The sequence below is a fragment of the Papaver somniferum genome, unplaced genomic scaffold (assembly GCF_003573695.1).
Source record: "Papaver somniferum cultivar HN1 unplaced genomic scaffold, ASM357369v1 unplaced-scaffold_16, whole genome shotgun sequence".
Lineage (NCBI taxonomy): Eukaryota > Viridiplantae > Streptophyta > Magnoliopsida > Ranunculales > Papaveraceae > Papaver > Papaver somniferum.
In genome coordinates, this window is record NW_020625486.1 from 2,364,683 (window position 1) to 2,391,692 (window position 27,010).

The following is a 27,010-nucleotide window of genomic DNA, read 5'->3' on the forward strand; positions in this document are numbered from 1 at the left end:
ATGACTTCCGTCACTTGTAAAGATGAACTTGGCCAAAGATAAAGCTTACCGATACATATTTCGAGAAATAGATAAGCGAGATAAACTCGGCTCGAAAGAGAAAATGTGTATAATCGAAGTCTATATAACAATCGACTTTTGTCTCAAGATAGGAGATAGAGTAGATAGACTTTTGAGTGATATATAAGTTCAAGTCTCCACATAACTTTTAGTCGATGAAGTTCCACCAGTTCCTTGAGTAGTTATTCGTCTTTGTATGACGAACGTCGTGGAGTCTAGAGCTCAACTACACTTTATATCTTAGTCAGAGACTTAGCTATAAGTAGAATAGAAATCAAAACTTATAGTTTTGGAAACTAAACTTGACAAACAAGCTTGAGATATCAACGCTTGCGAGTTCGACCGAGCAGTGCTCTAACAATCTCCCAGTTTGTTAATTTTAGTGACAAAACTATCAATACATATGGAATAAAAACTAAATAAACTTTGCAGCCTCTCTTCCACATGCATGATATTCTTGGTTCTTCAACATTACTCGAAATCTTCGTCATTTCCAAGTACTCCAACGATTCCAAAGGTTGTAAGTTTAGCATCATCGTTGTTGAAAATCCGTAGCCATAAGAATGAGAAAACAAGAGATCTCAATCATTGTTACACAGTGTCATAGTATTATTACACAACATCAAAGTTCAATTGTATCACACCTTCGACACCAATACTACGGTGATATGTATTGCTTACCCTTAGTCAATACTCCATCTCACATGGAAATCACTCCCCCCTTACATAATGATCCGAAAACCATATGTATTTGTAGTGTGAACTACACATTAATTCTCCCCCTTTTTGTCAATAAAATTGGCAAAGGTACAAAAACTAATGGGATCCTTGTTATTACATGGAACAACGTATCGGTGAGGACGGGTACCCGCCAAAGGCGGGTGTGATAACATGATCGACCCGTCTTACAAGCGGTCGGGTCGTTTATAAGTGCCAAACCCGAGTTTTTTTTTCTTCCAGAGTTTATAAGTGAAAAAACGGACGCTGAGTTTTTGTTTGGCCAAGGTCAGCGCTTTTGACTTACACGGCAATAGAGTCTTCATATGGATTGTTTTCTAAATCATGGTGCTTGGCCTTGACCTTCAAAATTCCAATTTGGATACAAAAAATCAAAAATATTAAAAAGTGCAAAGTAGAGTATAGTATTATTGATTGCATTTCAAATCAAAACATAGAACTTGATTGTGGTTAAACCATACTAAACTTTAAACCCATTTGTGGCAAGTAAGCAAAGGGATCGCTTAAATACAGATTTTAATGCCAGATCCACAGGCCAATTTTAAACTAGTTCGCAACAGCAATGTTCCCTCCATATTTCTTTCTTTCTTCCTTCCTGGTCCTCAATTGGCAACAGCTATATTCCCTGTCTTTCTCTCGAAAAATCTAGTAGGCATCCCACGAGTTATATTGTTACGAATATCCTGCTCCTTCTTTTTCTGTAAATCATACTAAATCAGATGTTAGACACCATCAAACCATCAACAATTAAAACAATAAATATCCTCAACTTGTTACCTGGTACGCCTCAAGAAACTCCGCCCTGTTAGCAAAATGCATACGTTCGAGAATTATCACAGCACGCCATGGTTCATCCGTCTTCCGCTTCTGACAAGTAAGCTTGAGCTTATCCTCTAGTATCGTTGACATCTTTTTTCTCAGATCCTCGTCTGCTATCTTTCTTTCCCGAGAACCCCACACCACGTGTGCTTTACTTTTCTCGCTTTCCTTCTGCCGCGAAACAACAAAGAGTTAGATATGAACAGCTAAATGTGAAAATTAGCAGCTTAAATTATCTCAGTCAAGATTAGGAGCTAACCGTGTCATCTGTCCAAACACGGTCGCTTGGTTCCAGGGATGTCATTAATGGGTTGAATAAGCTATGATCCTCGTTGATGTCACAATATGGGGCATTGGTAAAACCGAGTACTGCACCGGTTGCTTGAATGCGAAAAGCTGCCTTGCTATCTGCCAGACTCTGTACAGCAACAACTCCAGTTCCAGGAGTTTCAAAAGGGCCCCAAAACGTTGCACAACACGGCTTGTCTTCAGGGGTGAATTCGAGAGTTTCATGCAAGTCTTCTGTGGCATAGATAGGTATCGTCACATACCTTCTCCATCCAACTGAAACAATGATAGGATCATTTGTCCTCAATGATTTCATATACAAACTGTGTCTCTCAAATCTCGCCTGGAAAACAAAAAATGTATGAACATCGCTAACAAAATATTTAAGTATGCACATAAACTCTCTTCCCTTTTACCAATTAGAAAAGGATATACTGACCAAGATACGTTCGACAGTTTTTTCTGCATGGCTGATACCTCCAACGAGAATAGGATGACATGGATCACGATTATTAACCATCTCACAAGGAACATCGCAGATCTTAAACTTTAGATAAGCCCCTACTCTGATAATCTCTTTCTTCATGTGAGTTTCCTCATCAAGATGTTCGGGTATATCGATCTGCATCAGAAACGAAATAATTGTTCCCACCAAATATCAGAATACCACCTTTCTATAGTCTAGAAGATAGATATGAAGAACTGTTTATCTCAACCAAAGAGAGTCAAAACTAAAATATCTGCAGTTGGTACCTTTGGATCATCAATATGCGGTAATGGGCGAGGTTCAGCTACACTTGCCACGCCAGCTAAAGGGAAGTCACCGACGCCGGCAATATGCACCTGAGGTAACAGTACCACTAAGTTAGTTTGTATACCGATGGAACAAAATGCAAGTAAATAAGTGTCTTTTTTTTTTGTTCCGATTATTCCGTACGTTGATGAGCCCTATATAAAAAAAGTTCACAAACTTTATCACCTAAAAATAAAAGCAAGATCGTCATCACTTAATGTAATAGAAGTAGTACCTCGGTTTCTTTTTTCTACCGCAGTTTTTATCCAAGTGCAATCTTTCTGTAGGAGTGACATCTTCAAAACAATCTACCAGCACATAAGGATTTGCAGCTCGCCATGACATAGGATGGAATTCCATACCCAATATGAAGCTTGCCAGTTTGGAAATATCAATCTCCAGATACCTGTTAACCACAAACAAGCTGGATACGAAATCATGCTGTACATTCCTTTCATCTTCCTTTTACTGTTTCCGTAACTCCGTCGATTCAATCAAAAAACAGAAGCTAGTTAGATATGTTGATCCAAATATACTTACATCTTTTCATCTTCATCTGAAGCAGATAAGCAGAATATTTGTGCTTCTTCATGTATTTCATTCCTAAAAAGTTTTTTGAAACGCGCTGTTCGCATTTCTTCAATCTTTACATCTTTATTTAAAAAGCAGTCAAGATTTGTAAACACCCCAATAAGCTTGGGCATGCCGTGAACTTTTAAAAGGTTAACAAACTCGAGTGTTTCCTGAGATCAACAGTGGCATATTCCAGTAAGGCGAACTTATTGGTTAATAGCTAGCTTGTGAACATACATAGAAGGAACACAATTAAAATACGATAAATCACAAAAGTAAAAGTGTAACATACCATTTCAAACCCATAACTCACGTCGATGAGCAGTATGATTGCGTCGGCATACTTTGAAGCATCAATCATGCCATTGACATTGTTAGGACACTCCACAAACTGTATCCGTCTTTGTTCTTCGCCTAAAAACAAAAGGCACAATGAGTCTGTCTGTGAAACTAATACGACAGACAGATGTGGTCTAGTTAATAGAATAAGTAAGAAAAGAAAACATACCTGAGCCGACGACAATCGTAATGGGGCCTGGGGTGGTGTCATCGGTAAGATTATGGTTGGTATAATGCTTTACTAGAGATTTGATCAACAAGGATTTCCCAACCTACAAAGTCGATCCCATTTTTAGGCCTTAAAATTCAAATCGGAATTTCCATCCGGTAAAAACACTAATCTCAATCACTACTAATTAATTACTTACCTTGGGAGGTCCATGAACAACAATAACATAAGGAGCAGGTGGAGTAATTGGCTCTATCTTCTTATACTGCAAGAAGAAAGGACAATAATTTATAATTATACCAATCCATATTACTAGGAAATTTAGACCCTAAAAAGAAAGGGAAAAAAAATCTAAATCGAAGAAGCAAAGGGGGAGAGAGCAGTATATACGTTTGATATGTTCTTCTGGTTGTTAGCCTGCCGTTTCCTCTTCTTGTTGATTTTCTCCATTTAACGTAACAAAAACGTATATAAGTTGGATCAAAGATCCAATAAAACTACAGTAGAAACTCTTTAAATTAATAGCCCTGAAACTAGAGAAATCTATTAATTTAACGAGTTAAATTTTAGCTTGTACAAGTCTAATTAGGATCATTAAATATTATTATTTTAAAAAGATAATTAATTTAACGAGTTTTAATTTAAAAAATTTCTTACTGTAACGTGAAATCAAAAACTTGGATAAGCAGAGCAATAACTTCCACAAGTATAAGGCTGGATGTAGAATTCCACAATGCTACTATATACCTTAAATATTTCCTAATAACATTGAAACTATAAAAACGAAAGGAGCTAGCGGTTGTCGGCCGTTTTCTTTATTCTAATATAAAAAAACCAATATGTATTGTCCCTCTCCCGTGTCGATTTTAAAATAAAAAAATAAAAAAAGATAAATAACATTCTGTCTAAACAGGATTTGTCTTCCCTAATGAAGCTAATCCAGATTAAAAACACAACAAAACATGCCAATCACTAACCAACGGGTAACAAAATACAGATATTCTAATGCCAGATTCACAGACCAATTTTAATAAAGAGAACCACAGGAACTAACAAACGCAATAATAGTAGTCCTTCACAACTAATATTCGCTCCATATTCTTCCTTCCCGGTCCTCCTTAATCAACTCTATCATCCACAATCTCTTAATTGGCAACAGCAGTGCTCCCTGTTTTTGTCTGGAAAAATCTAGTAGGCATCCCACGAGGTATATTATTACGAATATCTTCCTCCTTCTTTCTCTGTAAACCAAGCAAGCATTATAGCAGCAATAAAATTAGAAGCTAGACAGAAAACATCTAAAACAGCAAATATCCCCAACTTCTTACCTGATACGCCTCAAGAAATTCTGCCCGGTTACCAAAATACATGCGTTCGAGGATGATCACAGCGCGCCGTGGTTCATCCGTCTTCCGCTTCTGACAAGTAAGCTTGAGCTTATCCTCTAGTACCTCTGACATCTTTTGTCTCATATCCTCGTCTGCTATCATTCTTTCCCGAGAACCCCACACCACATGTGCTCGACTTTTCTCGCTTTCCTCCTGCCTCAAACAACAAATAATCAGATACAAAGGGCTGAAATTTTGCTTAAATCATCTAAATCAAGATTAGGAGATAACCGTGTCGGCTGTCCAAACACGATCGCGCGGTTCCGGGGCTGTCATATGTTCACTCACTATCGTCCTTGGTATACGGAAACCCTTAAAAGCAAGTATTTTACCGGTTGCTAAAATACGAAAAGCTGCCTGTGGATTAATATGCAAGCTACTGAGCAAATATACCACTATATAAATCAAGATTTTAACTGAATAACCTCATTACGAAGGAAATATATAAATAAACAGAACATAAAATGCATCAGACCTTGCTATCTGCCAGACTCTGTAGAGCAACAACTCCAGATCTACGAGTTGCGAAATGGCCCAAAAAACTTGCAGAACAGGGCTTGTCTTCAGGAGTGGAATCGAGACTCAAGTCTTTCGGGTCATAGATAAGTTTCGTAAGGTACCTTCTCCAACCAACTGAAACAATGATATCATCATTTGTCCTCAATGATTTTAAATGCAAACTGTGTCTCTCAAATCTCGCCTGGAAAAGAAACACAGACTACAAGATGATACAGGCAGGGTAAGAGAACTGAGAATTCAGCTGAGTCTAGAATAGAATTGACAGCGAAAATGTCCAACAAATGAACTATACTCGAATGTTCAAATATTTATGTACGCACATACACTCTCTTTCCTTTTACAGAACGCACAAATAAAAGAAACAAAGATATTTAATAACAGGGACGAGTACTATGAAAGGGATTCATGTCCAGTAGTAAACTAAAACTTAGAGAAAGCATACTAACCGAGACAAGTCCGACTTTTTGTTCTCTATCGCTGATACCTCCAACAAGAATAGGCTGCCAAGGATCACGATTCTTAACAATCTCAGAAGGAACATCGCAGATCTTAAACTTTAGATAAGACCCTACTCTAAGAATCTCTTTCTTCGTGTGAGTTTCCTCATCAATCTGCATCCGAATCAAAGTATTTATTCCCACCAAAAAAATATGAGAATACACTATCACCTTTCTATAGTCTAGAAGATAGATATGACGAACTGTTTATCTGAAGCAAAGAGAGTAAAACTAAAATATCTGCAGTTGGTACCTTCAGATCATCAATATGTGGTACTAGGCGATGTTCCGCTATGCCTGTCCCAGCTAAAGGGAAATCACCGATGCCGGCGATATGCACCTGATGTGACACCCCTAACTTAGTCCATATACTGATGCAACCAAATGCAAATACAACTTGTGGAAAAATATCAAATAACCAAGGGAATAGAACGGCGATATGCACCTGATGTGACACCCCTAACTTAGTCCATATCACAAGGGTCATTTTCTACTTTCAATCTGTGACGTTGTTTTTTTTTTCCAATTCTTCCGTTAATGAGACCTATCCAAAAGTTCACAAGCTTTATTACCTAAAAATGTGTACTTAATATTGTATTTTCACTATCCGTCTCAATTAACAAATTTGCACAAGTTAGGAAAATATGAAGGAAAACAAGGACACCGTAGAGCATGTTATAGCAGCTTGATCAGGTGTGCTCTCATAAATAAAATAGTTGTTTGAGAATGAGAGTTCATTCTCAAAGATTTCCACATAGGGAGACCTATCTACACTGGTATTCAGGACGGACACACGTCCCAGACAACAACAGCTTTGCCAGCCCTCTAAATTGAACACTTTCACCAACTTAGTTCAATATAGCATGAAATAATAGAACAGACGAAAGGGAAGAAGAAGACAGAAGACAGTTTTCTTCTTGATAACATAGATGGTGTCACATTATTTTATCTAAATATTACAACCCATGTTCAGTGTTGGAAAAAAAGCAAGTTTGTCATCAGTTAATGTAGCCGATAGAAGTACCTTAGTTCCTTTATTCTTGATATCACAACCCCGGAGATAACCATGAAAAATTATGTCTCTTTCACAAGCTGTAGCCATGTGCGAGCTTTCTGTAGCAGTGACATCTTCAAAACGATCCACCAGCACATAAGGATGTGCAGCTCGCCATGATATAGGATGGAATTCCATACCCAATATGAAGCTTGCAAGTTTGGAAACATCAAGCACCTGGTATCTGCTAACCACAAACAAGCTGAGTAAGAAATCATGTTGTACATATGCTAGGGGTGTTGGGCATAAGAACTTTATAAAGATAGTTAGATATGTTGATCCAAATATACTTACATCTTTTCATCTTCATCTGGAGCAGATAAGCAGAATATTTGTGCTTCTTCATGTATTTCATTCCTAAAAAGTTTTTTGAAACGCGCTGTTCGCATTTTTTCAATCTTTACATCTTTATTTAAAAAGCAGTCAAGATGTGTAAACACCCCAATAACCTTGGGCATGCCATGAACTTTTAAAAGGCTAACAAACTCGAGTGTTTCCTGAAAACAACAAAAGAACATTGCAGTAAGGCAAAAATATTGGTTAATAGGTAGCTTGTTTAAAAGTTGAACATACTTCAAAGAAACACAATGAAAATATGATATAGGACAGAAGCTTGTAAGTCCTAAACTTGTCTATCAATCACAAAAGCATAAAGTGCACCATACCATTTCAAACCCATAACTCACGTCGATGACGAATATGACTGCATCAGCATACTTTGCAGCATCAATCATGCCATTGACATTATTAGGACACTCCACAAACTGTATTCGTCTATATTGTTCACCTAATAACAAAAAGGCACAACTAGTGTCTGTGAAACTGTTGTCTAATTAATTAAAAAAAATAGTAAGAATGTATACCTGATTTGACGGCGATTCGAATGGGGCGTCGGGTGTCATCATCAGTAAGTTCATGGTTGGTATAATGCTTTACTAGAGATTTGATCAACAAGGATTTCCCAACCTACAAAGTCATCCCATTTTTAGGCCTTAAAATTCAAATCCGAATTTCCACCCGGTAAAAACACTAATCTCAATCACTACTAAGTAATTACTTACCTTGGGAGGTCCATGAACAACAATAACATAAGGAGCAGGTGGAATTGACTCCTACAGGAATGACAATTAAAAAATTTCAATAAAACCCTAAATTGAAAAGAGAGAAAAAAAATTCAAAATCGAAGAAACAAATAGAGAGAGAGGAGTGTACGTCTGGGATGTTTTTCTGGTTTTCGTCCTGCCGTTTCCTCTTCCTGTTGATCTTCCCCATCGAAACCCTTAAAAACCACAAAATCAGAATTATCCCTATTCTTTCAAGAGATCAATTTCTTATTCAGTGACACCAGAAAAAACCAAAACTAAAAATGACGAGTCAAAAATCAGTACTTACAAGAAGAAGAAGAGAAATGATTCACCAGTTGATTTGAACTAGAGAGGGATTTTCGTTCGCCGGAGAGTTCTGCTGAACAGAAGGAGGATGTCTTTACTCTTTTATTGCTGGTTATGAATTGGGTCGATGGTTTCCTTATGCTACTTGTACTTTAGGCCCAAAATAACAACCAATTTATTTTTTTATTTTTTCTTTTTTTCTCTAGGATTTTTTTTTTCTCTAGGAAACGAAGGAATTCATTAACTTTAAATAGAGTTTACAGAGTTTGCAAGGAAACGAGGACGATCGTTCTCATTCCATTCATCCCTGACATTTAGATTTCCATCGTGTCTTGCAACTTTATTTGCTAAACCATTAAAATTTCTACTTAAATATTCAAATTTAAAAAAATTAACCCCTTTTAGCAGAAATACATGGTCATCTAACAATGTATAAGTGGTCCAACTATTCTTACCCTAACTTTTATAAAGATAAGCAATTACAATTCTCGCATCACTCTTAATGCTGACATCCATAAAGTTCTTATGTTTAATCCACTTTGCAGCTTCAAGAAGGGCTAGATTCTCGGCTTCCTCTAGATTACTCGCAATCCCTGATACTACTTTGCATCCCATGTAGGAACCTGAAATATCCATTAAGACAATTCTCAAACCAACTTTATTAGTGTTTTTATCAAATGAAGCATCACAAAAGACCAATATACAATCATGTGGAAGTATACAATTAGCCACAATATTGATAACTAGGTTTTGCTGCTGACTAGAAGAGGTATTATCATTAATTAAAAAGTTTTTTGTGTCTTCAGACAGCTTCAAAGCATATCTCACAGTGGTTTGGGTATGAAACTTTTTATTTTGAAAAAATTTAGAACACCTTTCCTTCCATATATACCAAGATGTAGTCATTACTTCTATTATATGGTCCTTGAGATGGATTAATGAAAGCCAATTTAGGGTCCAATCTTGAATACTAATACTAGAGTTTGTATCTTGAAGGACATAATGACCAGCTGGAATGGAAGACCAGACAGATCTGGAGAAAACGCAATTCAAAATTACATGTTCAGCAGTTTCAGATTGACCAGAGTCACACATTTTGCAAACATCATCCTACTCATGGTTGAACCTAGCTAGTTTTCTCTTGGTGGGAAGTATATGCTCGACACATTTCCAAAGAAAAAGCTGAACCCTAGAGAGTAAGGATGCACTCCAGAGAGCCTTATAGATTGGAAGTTTGGGATCAGGAAGGGTATTGTGAGGAAGTTCATTGGCTAGCAGTTTATACAAAGACTTAACAGTAAATTCACCAGTTTTGTTATAAGGTCAAATGAGCTTGTCACTACTAGAAAGATAAATCCTCATATTGCATATTTTTTGACTATTTTCAGCAGTGAAATAAGCTTGAACTAGAGAGACATTCCAAGTCCTTTTTTCCGGATTTATGAAGTGAAAAAGCGAGGGTCTAACAACCTCACCCAATATTTCGCTTAGCAATCTGTATGGACTAACTCTAATATACTTTTCAAGAGAATCAACTAGACAGTCAGACTCAATCTTAAGAAAAGTATATCAAAGAGTTATATCTCAATTTCTCAATTCAATACTTACTCAAGAAAATAAAATTATGCGAGTCTAATTGAATATAAGAGAAATTAACTTGAACGGTACCAAAGAAAAATTTTCAAGGATCAATCAATTTCAATCAACAACCAAAGGTCGGATTTCCCAATTGATTGATTCAATGCACAACCTGCGCTATTTCAATTATATAACACAATATAATGCGGAAAAGAAATAACACAGACACATAAAGTTTTGTTATCGAGGAAACCGCAAATACAGAAAAAACTCGGGACCTAGTCCAGATTGAACACGCATTGTATTAAGCCGCTACAGACACTAGCATACTACAAACTAACTTCGGTTTCGATTATAGTTGAACCCCAATCAATCTCACCATGATCCAAGCTACAGTTACGCTTTTTACGTCTCTGATCCCATCATGATACTACGCACTTAATTCTCTTAGCTGATCTCACCCACAACTAGGAGTTACTACGACCCAAAGTCGAAGACTTTAATAAACAAATCTGTATCACACAAAAAAATCTACAGTAATAGATAAATCTGTCTCCCACAGAAATACCTACAAGTTTTGTTCCGTCTTTTGATAAATCAAGGTGAACATGAACCAATAGATAACCCGGACTTATATTCCCAAAGAACATCTTAGAATTATTAATCACCTCACAATAATCTTAATCGACTAGCGAAAAAAGATATTGTGGAATCACAATCGATAAGACGAAGATGTTTGCGACTACTTTTCTATCTTGCCTATCGAAGAAATTAATCTCAAGCCAATCTTAAGATTGCACTCAATCACGATAGAAACAACAAGATCATATCACGCAACTACAAAGAAAATAGTTGGGTTTGGTTTCGCGATCCCAATGAAGTATTCAAGTCGTTAACTGATATGGCTTGAAAGAAGCCTACGATTATAACTGCAAGTGCACAGTGTTTTTGTAGTGTGTGTGTGCAAGTGCAGGTCGTCCACAGGGACTTGGTGGTGTAGCTGAAGTTTTTGTTTTGCTAAGCTAAACTGTTTCCTAGGCAGTGACTGAGAACAAAAGCAGTAACCAAGAGATATGAGGCAGTAGCAGCAATATACAAGACTAACTAGTAGTAATGTGCAAGGCTTAAGTAGAAGCAATGTGTAAAGGAGCAATGGAAATAGAACTTAGGACTCATCAGCACTTAGATGATTGCTGAGTTGATAGCAGTGAAGTGATAAAAAATACAAAACAGTAAAACAGTGCAAGAGTAAGATAAGGGTGTAAACAGTGAGAGTGTGGAACTAGGGTTATCAAATCCTTGAACCTAGCTAGTTTTCCTTGAACCTAGCTAGTGTGGAACTAGGGTTATCAAATCATGGTTGAACCTAGCTAGTTTGCTCTTGGTGGGAAGTATATGCTCGACACATTTTCAAAGAAAAAGCTGAACCCTAGAGAGTAAGGATGCACTCTAGAGAGCCTTATAGATTGGAAGTTTGGGATTAGGAAGGGTATTGTGAGGAAGTTCGTTGGATAGCAGTTTATACAATGACTTAACAGTAAATTCACCAGTTTTGTTATAAGGTCAAATGAGCTTGTCACTACTAGAAAGATAAATCCTCATATTGCATATTTTTTTGACTATTTTCTGCGGTGAAATAAGCTTGAACTAGAGAGACATTCCAAGTCCTATTTTCCGGATTTATGAAGTGAAAAAGCGAGGGTCTAACAACATCACCCAATATTTCGCTTAGCAATATGTATGGACTAACTCTAATATACTTTTCAAGAGAATCAACTAGACAGTCAGACTCAATCTTAAGAAAAGTATATCAAAGAGTTATATCTCAATTTCTCGATTCAATACGTACTCAAGCAAATAAAAATATGCGAGTCTAATTGAATATAAGAGAAATTAACTTGAACAGTACCAAAGACAAATTTTCAAGGATCAATCAATTTCAATCAACAACCAAAGGTCGGATTTCCCAATTGATTGATTCAATGCACAACCTGTGATATTTCAATTATATAACAAAATATAATGCGGAAAAGAAATAACACAGACACATAAAGTTTTGTTATCGAGGAAACCGGAAATACAGTAAAACCCCGGGACCTAGTCCAGATTGAACACGCATTGTATTAAGCCGCTACAGACACTAGCATACTACAAACTAACTTCGGTTTCGATTATAGTTGAACCCCAATCAATCTCACCATGATCCAAGCTACAGTTACACTTTTTACGTCTCTGATCCCATCATGATACTACGCACTTAATTCTCTTAGCTGATCTCACCCACAACTAAGAGTTACTACGACCCAAAGTCGAAGACTTTAATAAACAAATCTGTATCATACAAAAAAATCTACAGGAATAGATAAATCTGTCTCCCACAGAAATACCTACAAGTTTTGTTCCGTCTTTTGATAAATCAAGGTGAACATGAACCAATTGATAAGCCGGACTTATATTCCCAAAGAACATCTTAGAATTATCAATCACCTCACAATAATCTTAATCGACTAGAGAAAAAAGATATTGTGGAATCACAAACGATAAGACGAAGATGTTTACGACTACTTTTCTATCTTGTCTATCGAAGAAATTAATCTCAAGCCAATCTTAAGATTGCACTCAATCACGATAGAAACAACAAGATCATATCACGCAACTACATAGAAAATAGTTGGGTTTGGTTTCGCAATCCCAATGAAGTATTCAAGTCGTTAACTGATATGGCTTGAAAGAAGCCTACGATTATAAGTGCAAGTGCATAGTGTTGTTGTAGTGTGTGTGTGCAAGTGCAGGTCGTCCACAGGGACTTGGTGGTGTAGCTGAAGTTTTTGTTTTGCTAAGTTAAACTGTTCCCTAGGCAGTGACTGAGAACAAAAGCAGTAACCAAGAGAGATGAGGCAGTAGCGGCAATGTACAAGACTAACTAGTAGCAATGTGCAAGGCTTAAGTAGAAGCAATTGTGTAAAGGAGCAATGGCAATAGAACTTAGGACTCAGCAGTACTTAGATGATTGCTGAGGTTATAGCAATGAAGTGATAAAAAAATATATAACAGTAAAACAGTGCAAGAGTAAGATAAGGGTGTAAACAGTGAGAGTGTGGAACTAGGGTTATCAAATCCACCTCTAATCTTCACTATGCACTCAACTGATTATGCTCTTCTTGTCCTTATAAAAGATAAGGGTTAAGATTCTAGTCTGCCCTATATCTAAGGTGTTTCCGTACTAGAAAGATCAATCACAACTAAAGCATATTCTCCAAAGTTCTAACTGTCTAGCTAAAGCACAACTAGTCTAAGGATCAATGATAATCTGGTTTAACATGAGTTGTAGTTCCATCATCATAGTATAAGCCTAACTACAATGTATACATGATATACATTGTGAGAGTAATATGATGTGGTACTGAGATTGATTCTTTCATAAGCATTGTTAACACTCAAGAATAACATTATCAGAATGCACACACAGTAGCAGACTAGGGCTTCATTGAGACCTTAGCAAAGCAAGTTAGAACATGCTAAACATTGTTAACAGTTGAAATGGGAATGCACTGAACTTAAAATTGAACAAGAGTTATCAGTGGAGGGCACTGGCTAATCCAGGCCTCTAGGGTTGAGCTCTGGCTAACCCAGGCATATTTTTACAGCACAAAACACCTCTATTTATACATCAAATTCACCCTACAGTGACAGCAGAAATTATGGTTTAAAAATTCATGAATTGATGGGTCAATTTCTTACCCATTCCGACTTCTTTCCACTCCATGCTGCTTTAGCATCTTCAATCCCTACGTTCATGGCTCTCAACCTATTTCTTCAATTTCACACGCCAACAGTGAGAAGGGATGTGTGAAATCGATTGATAGACATCAGAGAAAGTTGGTGGTGATGATGGGTTTTGGTTTCTGTTCTTGTAGGGTGGTTGAGGAAGGTTGTAGGGGTGAGGCAGAGCTCGAGGTGGCGGTGGCAGGGAGTGGTGGTGTTGCATAGGGTGAGGGAGGAAGATGGGTTCGATGGGGTTTGAGGAAGGGGCTGTTTGGGACGGCTAGGTGAAGGTGGGTTAGGTGATCTGCTGTTACGCGGGTGTAGCGATTTTGATGTCTGGTGAGGAGAAACGTTGGATGATTAGAGATGATGGATCGATCTGACGGTCAGGAGCTGAGGCGGGCTTGGGTTTTGATCTTGGGTTAGAGTTGGAGCTTGGGCCTTGGACATGCTAAGCCCACTTCATCTCTTAAGAGCAATTCTTCCTTCTAAGCCCACTTCTAGCCTCTAAGTCTTGCGTACAACTTTCTTCGTTGCCTTCTTGCGGGAGTCTTTGTCGGTTTTCCATCATTTTTCTGCTCTTTTCGCTCCAATTCATCCAAGCTTTATTTAGAGCCTAAAAACACAAAATTAAACAGTTTTAAGTATTTATTCTTGAGGAGAGTAAAATACAAAATTCAGGATAATATATGACTTTAAAGCACAAACGATGAGTTAATTGCCAAGAAAAAATTATAGAAATATGTAATATTTAGCACTCATCATTAACCTACAGGGTCTCGATAGAAACCTAAGGTTAAAGGTGAATCGACTCTAGCTTATACAACTAATATCACACAGGAGGTGGGGGATTAGGTTTCCCAGTTTCTAGACTTCTCCTTTATATATTCTTCCAAATCAGGGTTTGCAATATAAGTTACCTTGGTAACAAAACATTCAATATTCACCGTTAGATAAAAACCTGATTAGATTCAAGCTAATATCTTTCAACCGTTAGATCGAACTTAGCTTGTTATACACAAATGAAATTCACGTTCATTTAGGTTTGTATAACCTTACCTAAACGTGTATTCCTAGTTGGTTCAACAGTAGTTAACCAAATGGTTAGCCATATGAGCACTTTCATATCAACCATATTCATCTTCACCATAACTAGTTCAAATGACTCAAAAGAACTAGCTAGAGAGTTGTTCAATTGCTTAGATCTCATAGAAGCATACAAGACACAATCGAAGCAAAAATGATTTTGATTCACTCGAATCAATTCATGAACTTTATATCCACGGTTTGAAAATTATGCATTCCTTAGTTTATATAAGTTTAAGTTCACGAATAAACCGTTTTTAGAAAATAACCCACTCAAGTATGCATATCGGTACGCATACTTAGGTACCCGGATTAAGTTTGTTTTCAATTCACAAACTCCAGCAGAAATTCACGGTACGTGAACCTCCGAAAGTACGCGTACAGGTATGCATACTTTAGTTCCGGTTATTCTGAGCAGCAAAATACGCATACTTTGGTTCAAGGATTATGAACTTACAGAAGCATGAGTTCACATGCAATGTTTATATCCATTCAAGGTTATATATTCTAAACTCTCATTTCAATCATTGAAACATTCTTAGAAGATGTTAAATAGAGATTACTCACACACTTTTCTTCATCAAAGCGATTTTCAAGATGTTGAAATAATCAGCATGACTTTCGTCACTTGTAAAGATGAACTTGGCCAAAAAGAAAGCTTACCAATAGATATTTCGAGAAATAGATTAGCGAGATAAATACGGCTCGAAATACAAGATGTGTATAATCGAAGTCTATATAGAAATACGACTTTTGTCTCAAGATAGGAGATATAGTAGATAGACTTTTGAGTGATAGATAAGTTTAAGTCTCCACATACCTTTTAGTCGATGAAGTTCCACCAGTTCCTTGAGTAGTTCTTCGTCTTTGTATGATGAACGTCGTGGAGTCTAGAGCTCAACTACACTTTATATCCTAGTTCAAGACTTAGCTATAAGTAGACTAGAAATCAAGACTTATAGTTTTGGAAACTAAACTTGACAAACAAGCTTGAGATATCAACCCTTGCGAGTTCGACCGAGCAGTGTTCTAATAATCTCCCCCTTTGTCAATTTTAGTGACAAAACTATGAATACATATGGAATACAAAATAAATAAACTTTGCAGCCTCTTTTCCACATGCATGATATCCTTGGTTCTTCAATAGTACTCGAAATCTTCGTCATTTCCAAGTACTCCAACGATTCCAAAGATTGTAAGTTTAGCATCATCGTTGTTGAAAATCCATAGCCATAAGAATGAGAAAACAAGAGCTCTCAATCATTGTTACACATTGTCATAGTATTATTACACAGCATCAAAGTTCAATTGTATCACAACTTCGACACCAATACTATGGTGATATGTATCACGTACCCTTAGTCAATACTCCATCTCACATGGAAATCACTCCCTCCTTACATAATGATCCGAAAACCATATGTATTTGTAGTGTGAAATACACATTAATTCTCCCCCTTTTTGTCAATAAAATTGGCAAAGTTACTAAAACTAATGGAATCCTAATGAAATTTCCATAGAGACACTTCACGACCAAAAGAAAGCACATATCAACTTCTTTAGATGCAATCATATAGTCGAAATTAAATGCATTCATCAAGGAGTTTATAAAGATACAAGATAACCCCTATAATATTCCACAGCCGCACTCCCCACAAAGATTTGGCAATTAAGCACAAGTTCAATTAAGAACTCCCCCCATAAAATGTCATTCTCGAAATAACAACAAGAGCGGCCTTACTTTCATAAGAAAAGAAGGATTTCTTTGGACATCAAAAATTACATGAAACATGAATTTGTATCCAAAGTACTCAATTAAATTAATCACAAGAGAATTCATGACTAATTCAATCGGAATACTCAACTAAATTAACCACAAGAGAACCTATGATTAATTTAATCGGAAATTCTCAACATAAGAGAACTTACGGAGCCGCAAAAGATATACATAAAAAAATGGATCAGGGCATAATGACATAAAAGGATTAACTTTTGTTTGTCAAAAGTTCATTCAATATTTTATCAATACTTTCATATCGACATAAGAAAGACTTAACTTTTGACCACGTATGGGACTATCATAGTTCACGGACGCAAACACACATATACGATAACACATTGCAATATATAAAAACATAAAGATTGATACTGCAAAAATCATCTTCCAAACAAACTTTTGAATTTAAAAAATTAAATCTAAAAAATATTGTAGATGAAAGTCGTTGGACATAGCTATGTGTAGTCACAATAATGTCTATTCCAAACTCTAGTTATTCTTCTTAAAAGCACAAGAATAAAATTCTCATATGAAGATTTCCTAGGAAAAATAAACAACTCTTAGAGAACATGATTCGAAAAACATTAAACACGGCCAACAACTAGACATTGAACATGGACGGGGTCATCAGTTGCCTTCTTCAGATCGTTTTTCAGAAAATCAAGATTCCTTGTTGCAATTCTAAGTTGTTCACGTACGACCTCAAAATCTCGAAGAAGATTTCGTACCAGTTGTGATGACATCGAAACTGGTAGTTTGTTCTCATGATCAACAACATGATAGCAGGTTATGAAAACAAGGTTCTCGTGAAACTCGATAGTTTTGCCCTTCTCAACTTTTTCTTCCTTATTACATCCATCCATTGTGCACACAAAATTCATGCAAACCTTTTTTGACGTACAAGAACGTGTATGTATCAAGAAGGAGCATGATACATATATATAATGAGTGTTTCATATGAAACCCTAGAGAAACTCGTATATGTTCCGTAAGAGTTAGGTGTACGTGCACAGTGGTTACAAACTTGGTACACGACCAAGAGAGTGGTGGATCCACATTTAGACGAAGTCTTGAAAAATTCAAGGACCAATTCTAAACAAAAGGTGACATTCTTTGTTCAAAGAACAAAGAGAATTGTTGAAAATCAAGACAATCAAACAAGAAATTATTCTCAAGAGTAAATGATCAAAAAACATTACATCATGTAACGTACAAGAGCAAGGATAAACATTTTTTAAGATCATTTTTTTGTAAAAGCAATTAAAATATAACAACAACTACTTTCTCAAGACATAAAGGCTGCTTGAGAATTACGAGCATCCTTCCATATTACAAAACAATGCTACATTGAGTATTTATGTTGTATTTTGATGATCATTTTGCTCATCAAGAATATTGACTTCCTCTTTCTTTCCTTCATGAAGATTTTTCAGAAAAATCACTAGAATTAGTTGAAAGAGATTTAACCAGAGAGGAATAAGGAATACCTGAACCCGCTGCTTTCCTTGCCTTTTTGATGCTCCGTTTGAGTCTGTTTATGCTTATTTTGAGCTCCGAGACTCGATTATTGATATGAGTGAAATCTTGGGCAGACACTTCTGGTTCATGGTATTTTTCAGAGATGGAAAAGGAATTTGGATTTTCTTTCTTTCTCATCTGCCTTTTTCTCTTCTCAGAGTAATTTAAAGAGTCAGTTGTCCATCTGACATTCTTCCTTCTACAATTGTAGGCATTTTTTGTCTCAAAATCATAATCTAGAAATGACTCATCACAGCATTTCTCTTGATTGCAGACACTTCCTTTTACTCGAGTAATAAGAGAGACAGGTTTAATTACTTCTTTAGACATCCATGCAAGAATGTTGTGAAGTTTCTCATCCTCATTCGAAAAGGACATCTTCGTTCAAGATGTCCTTTATTTCCGCAATAATAGTAGTTAAAGGAGTTGTTCTTGACTGTTCTCATGCAAGTAAATTTTGAAGGAGTACAATCTTTGTTCCTAAGACCGTCAGCTGCTTGAATTTTTTTTTTGACATGAAGAGTTCTCATTATCATGAACAAAATTAATCTTACCAGTACTTGGAGCGTATATTCCCTTATAACCCAGACCACGTGTATCACGATGTTCTTTACATGCTCCAAGCATAGAAGATAATTTTGTAGACCTAGAATTAAATCTTTTCAAATTCTCTTCTAGTGATTTTACTTTATTAAGAGCAGCAGCAAGATCAGTCGCCAAGGATTTTCTCTGGTGACGAGACTGAGTTCTCTGTCACTAAAACATTTTTTTGAGAGTTATATCTTGTTTCAGATTCTGCAAGACTTTCTTTCAACACAAAGAGATTTCGAAGGATATTATCACATTCATACTTTTTAGAGCGTAAATCTTCTTCTCGATCTTTAACAGTATATTGTAAAAGTTTATATCCACAATCATAACCTTTAAATAGTTTTCTCATCTTTATGTTTTCTTGACAGAGAGGTGCCACATATTTGCTCAAGAAAGCTGTTGATTTTTTTTCTTTTGAAGCATGGTCAAAGATATTGATATACTGAAAGACTTCCTCATCAATATTTTGTCCTTCTTCTGAATCACTCTCATCTGAAAGCTCATCCAACTGTTCATCATGACACTTTTCCTAGTTGTAGACAAATTCAGACACAAAGGCAGATACAGAAGGTTTCATAGATGTCACAAGACTTTGTAACAATATTCACCGTTAGATGAAAACCTGATAAGATTCAATCTAATATATTTCAAACGTTATATCGAACTTAGATTGTTATTCACAAATGAAATGCACGTTCATTTAGGTTTGTGTAACCGTACCTAAACGTGTACACCTAGTTGGTTCAACAATAGTTAACCAAATGGTTATCCATATGAGAACTTTCATATCAACCATATTCATCTTCACGATAACTAGTTCAAATAACTCAAAAGAACTAGCTAGAGAGTTGTTCAATTGCTTAGATCTCATAGAAGAATACAAGACACAATCGAAGCAAAAACGATTTTGATTCACTCGAATCAATTCTTGAACTTTATATCCACACTATGCAAATTATTCATTCCTTAGTTTATATAAGTTTAAGTTCACGGATAAGCCGTTTTAGAAAATAACCCACTCAAGTATGCATACCGGTACGCATACTTAAGTACCCGGATTAAGTTTGTTTTCAATTCAAAAACTCCAGCAGAAATGCACGGGATGTGAAGACAGTACACATTCAGGTACGCGGAATTTAGTTCCGGTTATCCTGAGCAGCAAAGTACGCATACTTTGGTTGAAGGATTATGGACTTACACAAGCATGAGTTCACATGCAATGTTTATATCCATTCAAAGTTATATATTCTAAACTCTCATTTCAATCATTGAAACATTCTTAGAGGATGTTGAATAGAGGTTACTCACACACTATTCTTCATCAAAGCAATTTTCAAGATATTTAAATAATCAACATGACTTCATCACTATGTCTATTGTATGTCATTTTCACAATGACATACAATAGACATAATCCTTGAAAACGAAAGATTTTAACCTAGCTTCCATCAATAATTAACATAATAGGCTTCACTTTTGTATTTGTCAAAAGTTCGTTCCTTTTTTTATCAACACATGCATATCGACATGTAAAGGACTTAAATTTCGACAAGGTATGGGACAATCATAGTTCACGGACGCAAACACACATATCCAATAACAGATTGCAATATATAAAACCATAAATATTAATACTGAAAAAATCATCTTCCAAACAATTTTAGAATTTAAACAAATAAATCTAAAAACATGAAGAAAAAATCATTGGACATAGCTATGCGTAATCACAATAATGGCTATTCCAAACTCTACTAATCCTTCTCAAAAATAAGAATAAATTCTCATAAGAAGTTTCCTAGGCAACAAGACAAACTCGTAATGCACATACAATATGATTTGTCCTTACATGGTAGAATCAATCTTTTTCGCATGGATTTACACCAATAATAGCTACCAAAGGCGTATAAAAATATTTTCTTAATAACTAAGAACATACAAAGTCAATAACGACCATGCACCATAGTTTACAAAGGATGATTGTGAACATTCAAGAATTCCATAGCATTGCGTACTACTTTCCATTCTTGAACTTCCTTCTTTGTGATTCACCAACAACATTCTTGTAAAAGTTACAAATTAGCTTAGAAGAGTAGTAATCCAAGAATCCAAGTTCCCAAGTTCAAGAGAAGTGGAACAAGTGCAACGAACCGGAGTAAAATACTCAAAAACAAGAGGCAGGACAAATATCAATCTTAACTCATCAAAATGCAAGGTTTCTCATCTCCATTTTGAAGAGAATTAAAAGAGGAAGAGAGTGCACAAAGAATGAGGTTTCCGAGTTTGGACGAAGAAGTTACGTCCAAAACAAGTTTACCGAATATCGATGTCAAGTACGCATACAGGTTTGCAAACTAATTTTCGTATCCTGGAGCAGTATGCAGACGGGGTTTGCGAACTTAAACCCATGGATTTTGGTTTTAAATGATGTTATGCATACTTTCTATGTGTACCATGAAGTCCAAACATACTGAACTAATGTTTTCAAACCTAAACATTTAAGAACCTTAAACACATATCAAGTTAGGTAGAAATGAATGATAATCAAGGTACAAATCATTATAAGTACTCAAACAAGTAATAAAAACATAAAAATTTCTCAAGTTTATAGACATACCTTTTTAGAAAAGTCCAATTGAATTCTACAGCCTTACCGAATATAATCTGTGGGCCTAAGTTGTTGTGCTTCCCTCACCGTATACATAGCAGGCACTTTGAACACAAACAAGTTTTGTTGAGGTGAACAATGTCTTGATCACCATGGCATCAAGAAAGAGTTTCTTTCCAACAACTTTTAAATCTTGTCGTGTTGAGAAACACCCAAGGAACTGTTTTTATAAGTCTATCAAAGAACTTCAAGAGAACCCAAAAAGATTTGTGTTTCCGAGTTCTTGTTTACAACTTATAAAAAACAGTTTCTGCAGATAGTTTTTAGTACTGCGAAGGGAAACTCTTTTGATAAAAAGAGACGTCCTAGATTCCTCATAAAAGAACCCAATACTACTATCTTGATAGGAAATATCAGGAATTAAGCAACGAATCAATTCATGCTTTGAGGTGATACACTCAGATGTCTGAGATTAAACTCCTCTTATAATTATTTTAGTTTATCACAACTAATTGGATTACGCAGAGGAGGAGCATTGCTCTCACTGATTAGTAAATCAATATAAACCTCAACATGAATATTATTCATCATAACTTGATTTAGCATGTCAAGAGATTCTTGCTCTTTCTAGAGGTATAACTCAACATCAAGAGATAATAAGCTCTCAAGCTTCTTTTCAATCCCGGAAAACACTTCAAAGTATTTTAAACCTGGTGGAGGTTTAGATAGAATTTCTTCGACAAATTTTATTAAATCAGTCATGAAGAGAATTCTGAAATACCTGATCTGGTGGTGCATTTATTGAGATAACACTAATGTACATAGAGTCAGATCGCTACAAACACATACTTGTAAGGTCTTGAACGTGTTTGCCTGCTCTGGTACCAATTGAAAAAGCGGGGGTCTAACAACCACATCCAATATTTCTCTTAGCAATCTGTATGGAAAAACTCCAATATACTTTCTAGAGAATCAACTAGACAATCATACTCAATCTAGATAAAAAGTATATCAAAGAGTTTTTATATCTCTGTTTCACAATGTAATCAGCAAATCAAACAGATAGAAATCCGCGAGCCTGATTATTATGTGAAACAACTTGAATTGTACCAAAGACCAATGTTCAAGTGTCAATCAATTTATATCAACAACCAAATGTGGATTATCTAATTGATTGATCTTAACGTACAACCTGTGATATTTCAATTATATAAAAAAATATAATGCGGAAAAGAAATAACACAGACACCAGAACATTATAGACGAGGAAAACCGCAAATACAGAAAAAACCCCGGACATATTCTAGCTTTGAACACCACACTGTATTAAGCCGCTACAGACACTATCATACTACCAATGAACTTCATACTTGAATGTAGTTAAGCCCTAATAAATCTCACACTGATCAAAGTACAGTTGCGCCCCTTACGTATCTGAATCCCAGCATGATTGTACGCACTTGATTCCCTTAGTTGATCTCATCCACAAACAAGAGTTGCTACGACCCAAAGTCGAAGACTTGATATACAAATCCGTCTCACACAGAAACGTCTATTGAAATAGATAAATATGTCTCCCACAGAAATACCTATGAGTTTTGTTCTATATTTTGATAAATAAAGGTGCACAGGAAACAATTGATAACCCAGACTTATATTCCCGTTATTAATCACCACACAATAATCTTAATCGTATGGTAGCGAAACAAGATATTGTGGAATCACAAACGATGAGATAAAGATGTTTGTGACTACTTTTTATCTTGCCCATCGGAGAATCAATCTCGAGAAAATCTTAGAGAAGATAATACTCAATACGATAGAACATGGCAAGATCAGAACACGCAACTACAGAGAAAATAGTTGGGTCTGGCTTCACAATACCAATGAAGTCTTTAAGTCATTAACCTACAGAATTCGTGAAAAACCTAAGGTTAAAGGAGAATTGACTCTAGTCGCAACTAGTATCACAAGGAGGTGTGGGGATTAGATTTCCCAGTTGCTAGAGTTCTCCCTTATATAGTTTTCAAATCAGGATTTCCAATCTAAGTTACCTTGGTAACAAAGCATTCAATATTCACCGCTAGATGAAAACTTGATTAGATTCAAGCTAATATCTTTCAACCATTAGATCGAACTTATCTTGTTATACACAAATGAAATGTACCCTCATTTAGGTTTGAGTAGCCGTACCTAAACGTATACACTATGTTGGCTCAATAGTAGTTTACTGAGGTTAGATATATGAACACTCTCATATCAACCTTATTCATCTTAATCACAACTAGTTCAAATGACTCAAATGAAACTAGTTATAGAGTTGTTCGATTGCTATATTCTCGTAGAAGTATACAAGAACACAATTGAAGCAAAATTAGTTTGATTCACTCGAATCAATTCATGAACATTATATCCACGGTTTGAAAAGAATGCATTTCTTAATATATATATACTAGTTCATGAGCCAACCGATTTTAGAACTTTAACCACTCAAGTATGCATACGGGTACGCATTCTTAAGTAGCCGGTCTGAGTTTGCGTTCACCAGTATGCGAACGGATACGCATACCTTAGTACACTTCCAAACCCATCAGAAATTCCCGGACCTATACCTTACGCAAGTATGCGTACCGGTATGTGTACTTAGTACCCGGAATTCCACAACTGCAAGTACGCATACGGGTATGCACTCTATAGTTCATAATCCAATAGTTCTAAACTCTATTTCAATCATTGAAACTTTCTTAGAGGATGACAATAGCCGTTTTCACACACTATTAGCATCAAAGCAATTTTCAAGTTATTGAAATAATCATAACGAAACATTCCAAGTCTACCCCAAATGATTGTATCACACAACCATGTAAGATGTTACTAAGAGATTTTCATATGATCATATTTTGACTTTCGTGAAGAATATAAGATAAACTTGGTTGAAGCGAAAGCTTACCAACACATATTTCGAGAAATATATAAGCAAGTTAAACTCAGATCGAAATCTCAAATGTGCGTAATCGAATATTATATACTAATACGACTTTTGTCTCAATATAGGAGATAGAGTGGAAATAGACTTTCCAAGTGATAGATGAGTTTTAGTCTCCACATACCTTTTGTTGATGAAGTTCCACAAGCTCTCCTTAGTAGTTCTTCGTCTTCAATTGATGAACGCCGTGAAGTCTGAGATATCACTATAAGTAGACTAGAAATCAATACTTATAGTTTTGATCACTAACATTGACAAACAAGCTTGAGATAGCAACGCTTGCGAGTTCGACTGAGTAGTGCTATAACAATAATAATAATTATGTCTAAACTTTGGACAATAATGATCTGATTTCTTTGGAGCATTAAACTTGGCCAACTCGTTGACACAAAAGAAAGAGCATCTTGCATTTTACTAACTTTGCATCCCCTTTGCAAATGTCCTTTATTTCTTCTTGTTAATAAAAGCCTTCGTGGCCCCTTTTCACAAAAAAATATTAAAATTAAAATAATATTATAAAGTTAATACGAAAAAAATAAAAATGTATTAATTATAAATAAATAATAATAATAATAATAACTTCGATGGAGAGAGAAGCTCCGGCGATCGGCAATGGGTTCTTCTGGTGATTGAAAACCAGGATCAATCCATCCCTCGTTCGTGATTCAATGCTATATCTCCCTTTCTCCCCTCTGATTATTGTTAAACTGCATATTGATGCACCTGTCTGCCATTGCTTTTTAGGGTTTTCTTTTGAAACTCCAGTTCCAGTTGGAAAATGCAATGCCCAGACCGCGTTTACGATCTGCTACCACTTCTGAAATCATTCATGGCAACCTTGACTCCCAGGCCTCTTCTTCTTCGCAGTCGGACAAGATCCCTTGTCCCTTTGCTAACTTTGATGAATGTCAAGGGGTACTGGTGGATTAGGGTATTCCAGGAGTGGATTGATTCGGCAGCTTAAGGATCAACATTTCCCTACTGAAGCTGCCAGGTCGCTCTGCAAGGAGAGAATTCAGAATATAGGGTTATGCTATACTGCATGGGAAAGTGTTCTGCAAGATATGCAATGCTGGCTTTGCACCAAATGCATGACCACCCATACTTGGAAGATGCCTTGCAAATCCAAATCCCATGCTGCAGATTTTATACCAGGGCCGTTTAATGGAGTTGGTGTAGATTTCCTGATACATGGTGTATAGAAACCTCTGGTTGTGCCTACGTCCGTAGTTGATGCACCCAATGTCTCAGGTTGTGAGGAAGAAGCCGGGCTTACAGTTGAGTTACTCAATCAAATGTTGCAGCGCCAGATTACTACTACGGTAAGTATTCCACCGCACTGCAGGCTTCACTTCTCTCGTACATTGAAATCTGCTTTAGATTTTGTTATCGCAAATCCCACAAACCTTGTGGCCTGTTTACGTCTGCTCCTTTTGCCGATTTGCACCCTTACTCTGTATGAACCTAAAAGCTCGAGTGAGGAACGATCTGGTAACAGGAGGAAATTACAGGCAGCTGCGATCAACTCCGCTCTGTAGACTTGGAAGGAGCCTTCTGGGTGTTACAGCCTTGTTCAACAGTTGCTAGACCTGACTAAACAACCTCCTAAGCAGCGTGTTGCCAGCAAAAAGAAGTCCAGCAAAAATTTGGTAGCCTGCAGAAAGAAGTTGAGTTACGGTCACTATACCGCTGCTATTCGTATTCTCTCATCCAGTGGTGTTGCTCCTCCAACCCCAGACACTCTTTACGAACTCCAGCAGAAACACCCTTTAGCGCAGCCTCCTGTCATTCCAACAGAAGCCATTTCTGCACCTGCTATCTCCATGGGGGCTAGTGATGTTCTTTTGGCTCTTAAGAGTTTTCCAAAAGGGACATCTTGTGGCAGAGATGGCTTCAGAGCACAACATTTATTGGATGCTATGAGTGGTGCTAGCGCAGCTATTGCGGATGACCTGCTGCAGTTGATTACTGGAGTTGTGAATCTTTGGCTTGTAGGTAAATGTCCTTCAATTCTCGGTGAGTTTGTTGCCAGCGCGCCTTTGACGCCCCTGCTCAAACCAGGAGGTGGTTTGAGACCCATTGCTGTGGGTACAATATGGCGCAGGCTCTGCTCTAAATTGGAGGCCAATTCCGTTTGTAAAAGTCTGAACCCCTACCTGGGAAATTTTCAATACGGGGTTGGTATTCCGTGTGGAGGCGAAGGGATTCTGCATTCATCCAACAGACTGCTTGAGCTTTGTGGTTCTGATACCTCCAAAACAATGCTGTTGATCGACTTCACCAACGCCTTTAATCTCGTTGATCGGTCTACCATCATAAGAGAGGTACGTGGTCGCTGTCCTAGTATTGTATATTGGGTTGAATTATGCTACATAAGGCCTGCCAGGTTATATTACCGGGACCATATCCTCTCCTCAACACAGGGGGTGCATCAGGGAGACCCTCTTGGTCCCCTATTATTCGCACTAGCTTTGCA

General features: G+C 36.6%; 2 protein-coding genes across 7 annotated transcripts; both read right to left on the reverse strand.

The window, feature by feature from the left end:
• Positions 1-1,217: 1,217 nt before the first annotated feature.
• LOC113337427 (ribosome biogenesis protein bms1-like) lies at positions 1,218-4,306 on the reverse strand. Of its 3 annotated transcripts, XM_026583102.1 has the most exons (11): positions 4,170-4,306; positions 3,979-4,044; positions 3,780-3,882; positions 3,564-3,685; positions 3,239-3,441; positions 2,934-3,104; positions 2,659-2,748; positions 2,345-2,527; positions 1,877-2,248; positions 1,576-1,788; positions 1,218-1,496 (listed from the first exon to the last, which is right to left on the reverse strand). In XM_026583102.1, exons 1-7 carry the CDS (start codon positions 4,227-4,229, stop codon positions 2,715-2,717), a joined length of 759 nt encoding a protein of 252 aa, XP_026438887.1. In that variant the 5' UTR covers positions 4,230-4,306; the 3' UTR covers positions 1,218-1,496; positions 1,576-1,788; positions 1,877-2,248; positions 2,345-2,527; positions 2,659-2,714. The 3 variants fall into 3 exon arrangements, with proteins under 3 accessions (XP_026438887.1, XP_026438886.1, XP_026438885.1); XM_026583101.1 differs by lacking the exons at positions 2,659-2,748; positions 2,934-3,104; positions 3,239-3,441; ... (2 more) ...; positions 3,979-4,044; positions 4,170-4,306 and having other exon boundaries at positions 1,576-1,785; positions 2,345-2,523; XM_026583100.1 differs by lacking the exons at positions 2,659-2,748; positions 2,934-3,104; positions 3,239-3,441; ... (2 more) ...; positions 3,979-4,044; positions 4,170-4,306 and having other exon boundaries at positions 2,345-2,523.
• Positions 4,307-4,564: 258 nt separating this feature from the next.
• LOC113337425 (ribosome biogenesis protein BMS1 homolog) lies at positions 4,565-8,953 on the reverse strand. 4 transcript variants are annotated; one of them, XM_026583097.1, is made up of 13 exons: positions 8,630-8,953; positions 8,450-8,516; positions 8,299-8,349; positions 8,101-8,203; positions 7,903-8,024; positions 7,532-7,734; positions 7,208-7,421; positions 6,437-6,523; positions 6,133-6,297; positions 5,643-5,885; positions 5,399-5,524; positions 5,108-5,320; positions 4,565-5,020 (listed from the first exon to the last, which is right to left on the reverse strand). In XM_026583097.1, the coding sequence occupies exons 2-13, from the start codon at positions 8,507-8,509 to the stop codon at positions 4,925-4,927; spliced, it is 1,683 nt and encodes a 560-aa protein (XP_026438882.1). In that variant the 5' UTR covers positions 8,510-8,516; positions 8,630-8,953; the 3' UTR covers positions 4,565-4,924. The 4 variants fall into 4 exon arrangements, with proteins under 4 accessions (XP_026438882.1, XP_026438883.1, XP_026438881.1 ...); XM_026583098.1 differs by having other exon boundaries at positions 5,643-5,867; positions 6,133-6,303; XM_026583096.1 differs by having other exon boundaries at positions 6,133-6,303.
• Positions 8,954-27,010: the final 18,057 nt, after the last annotated feature.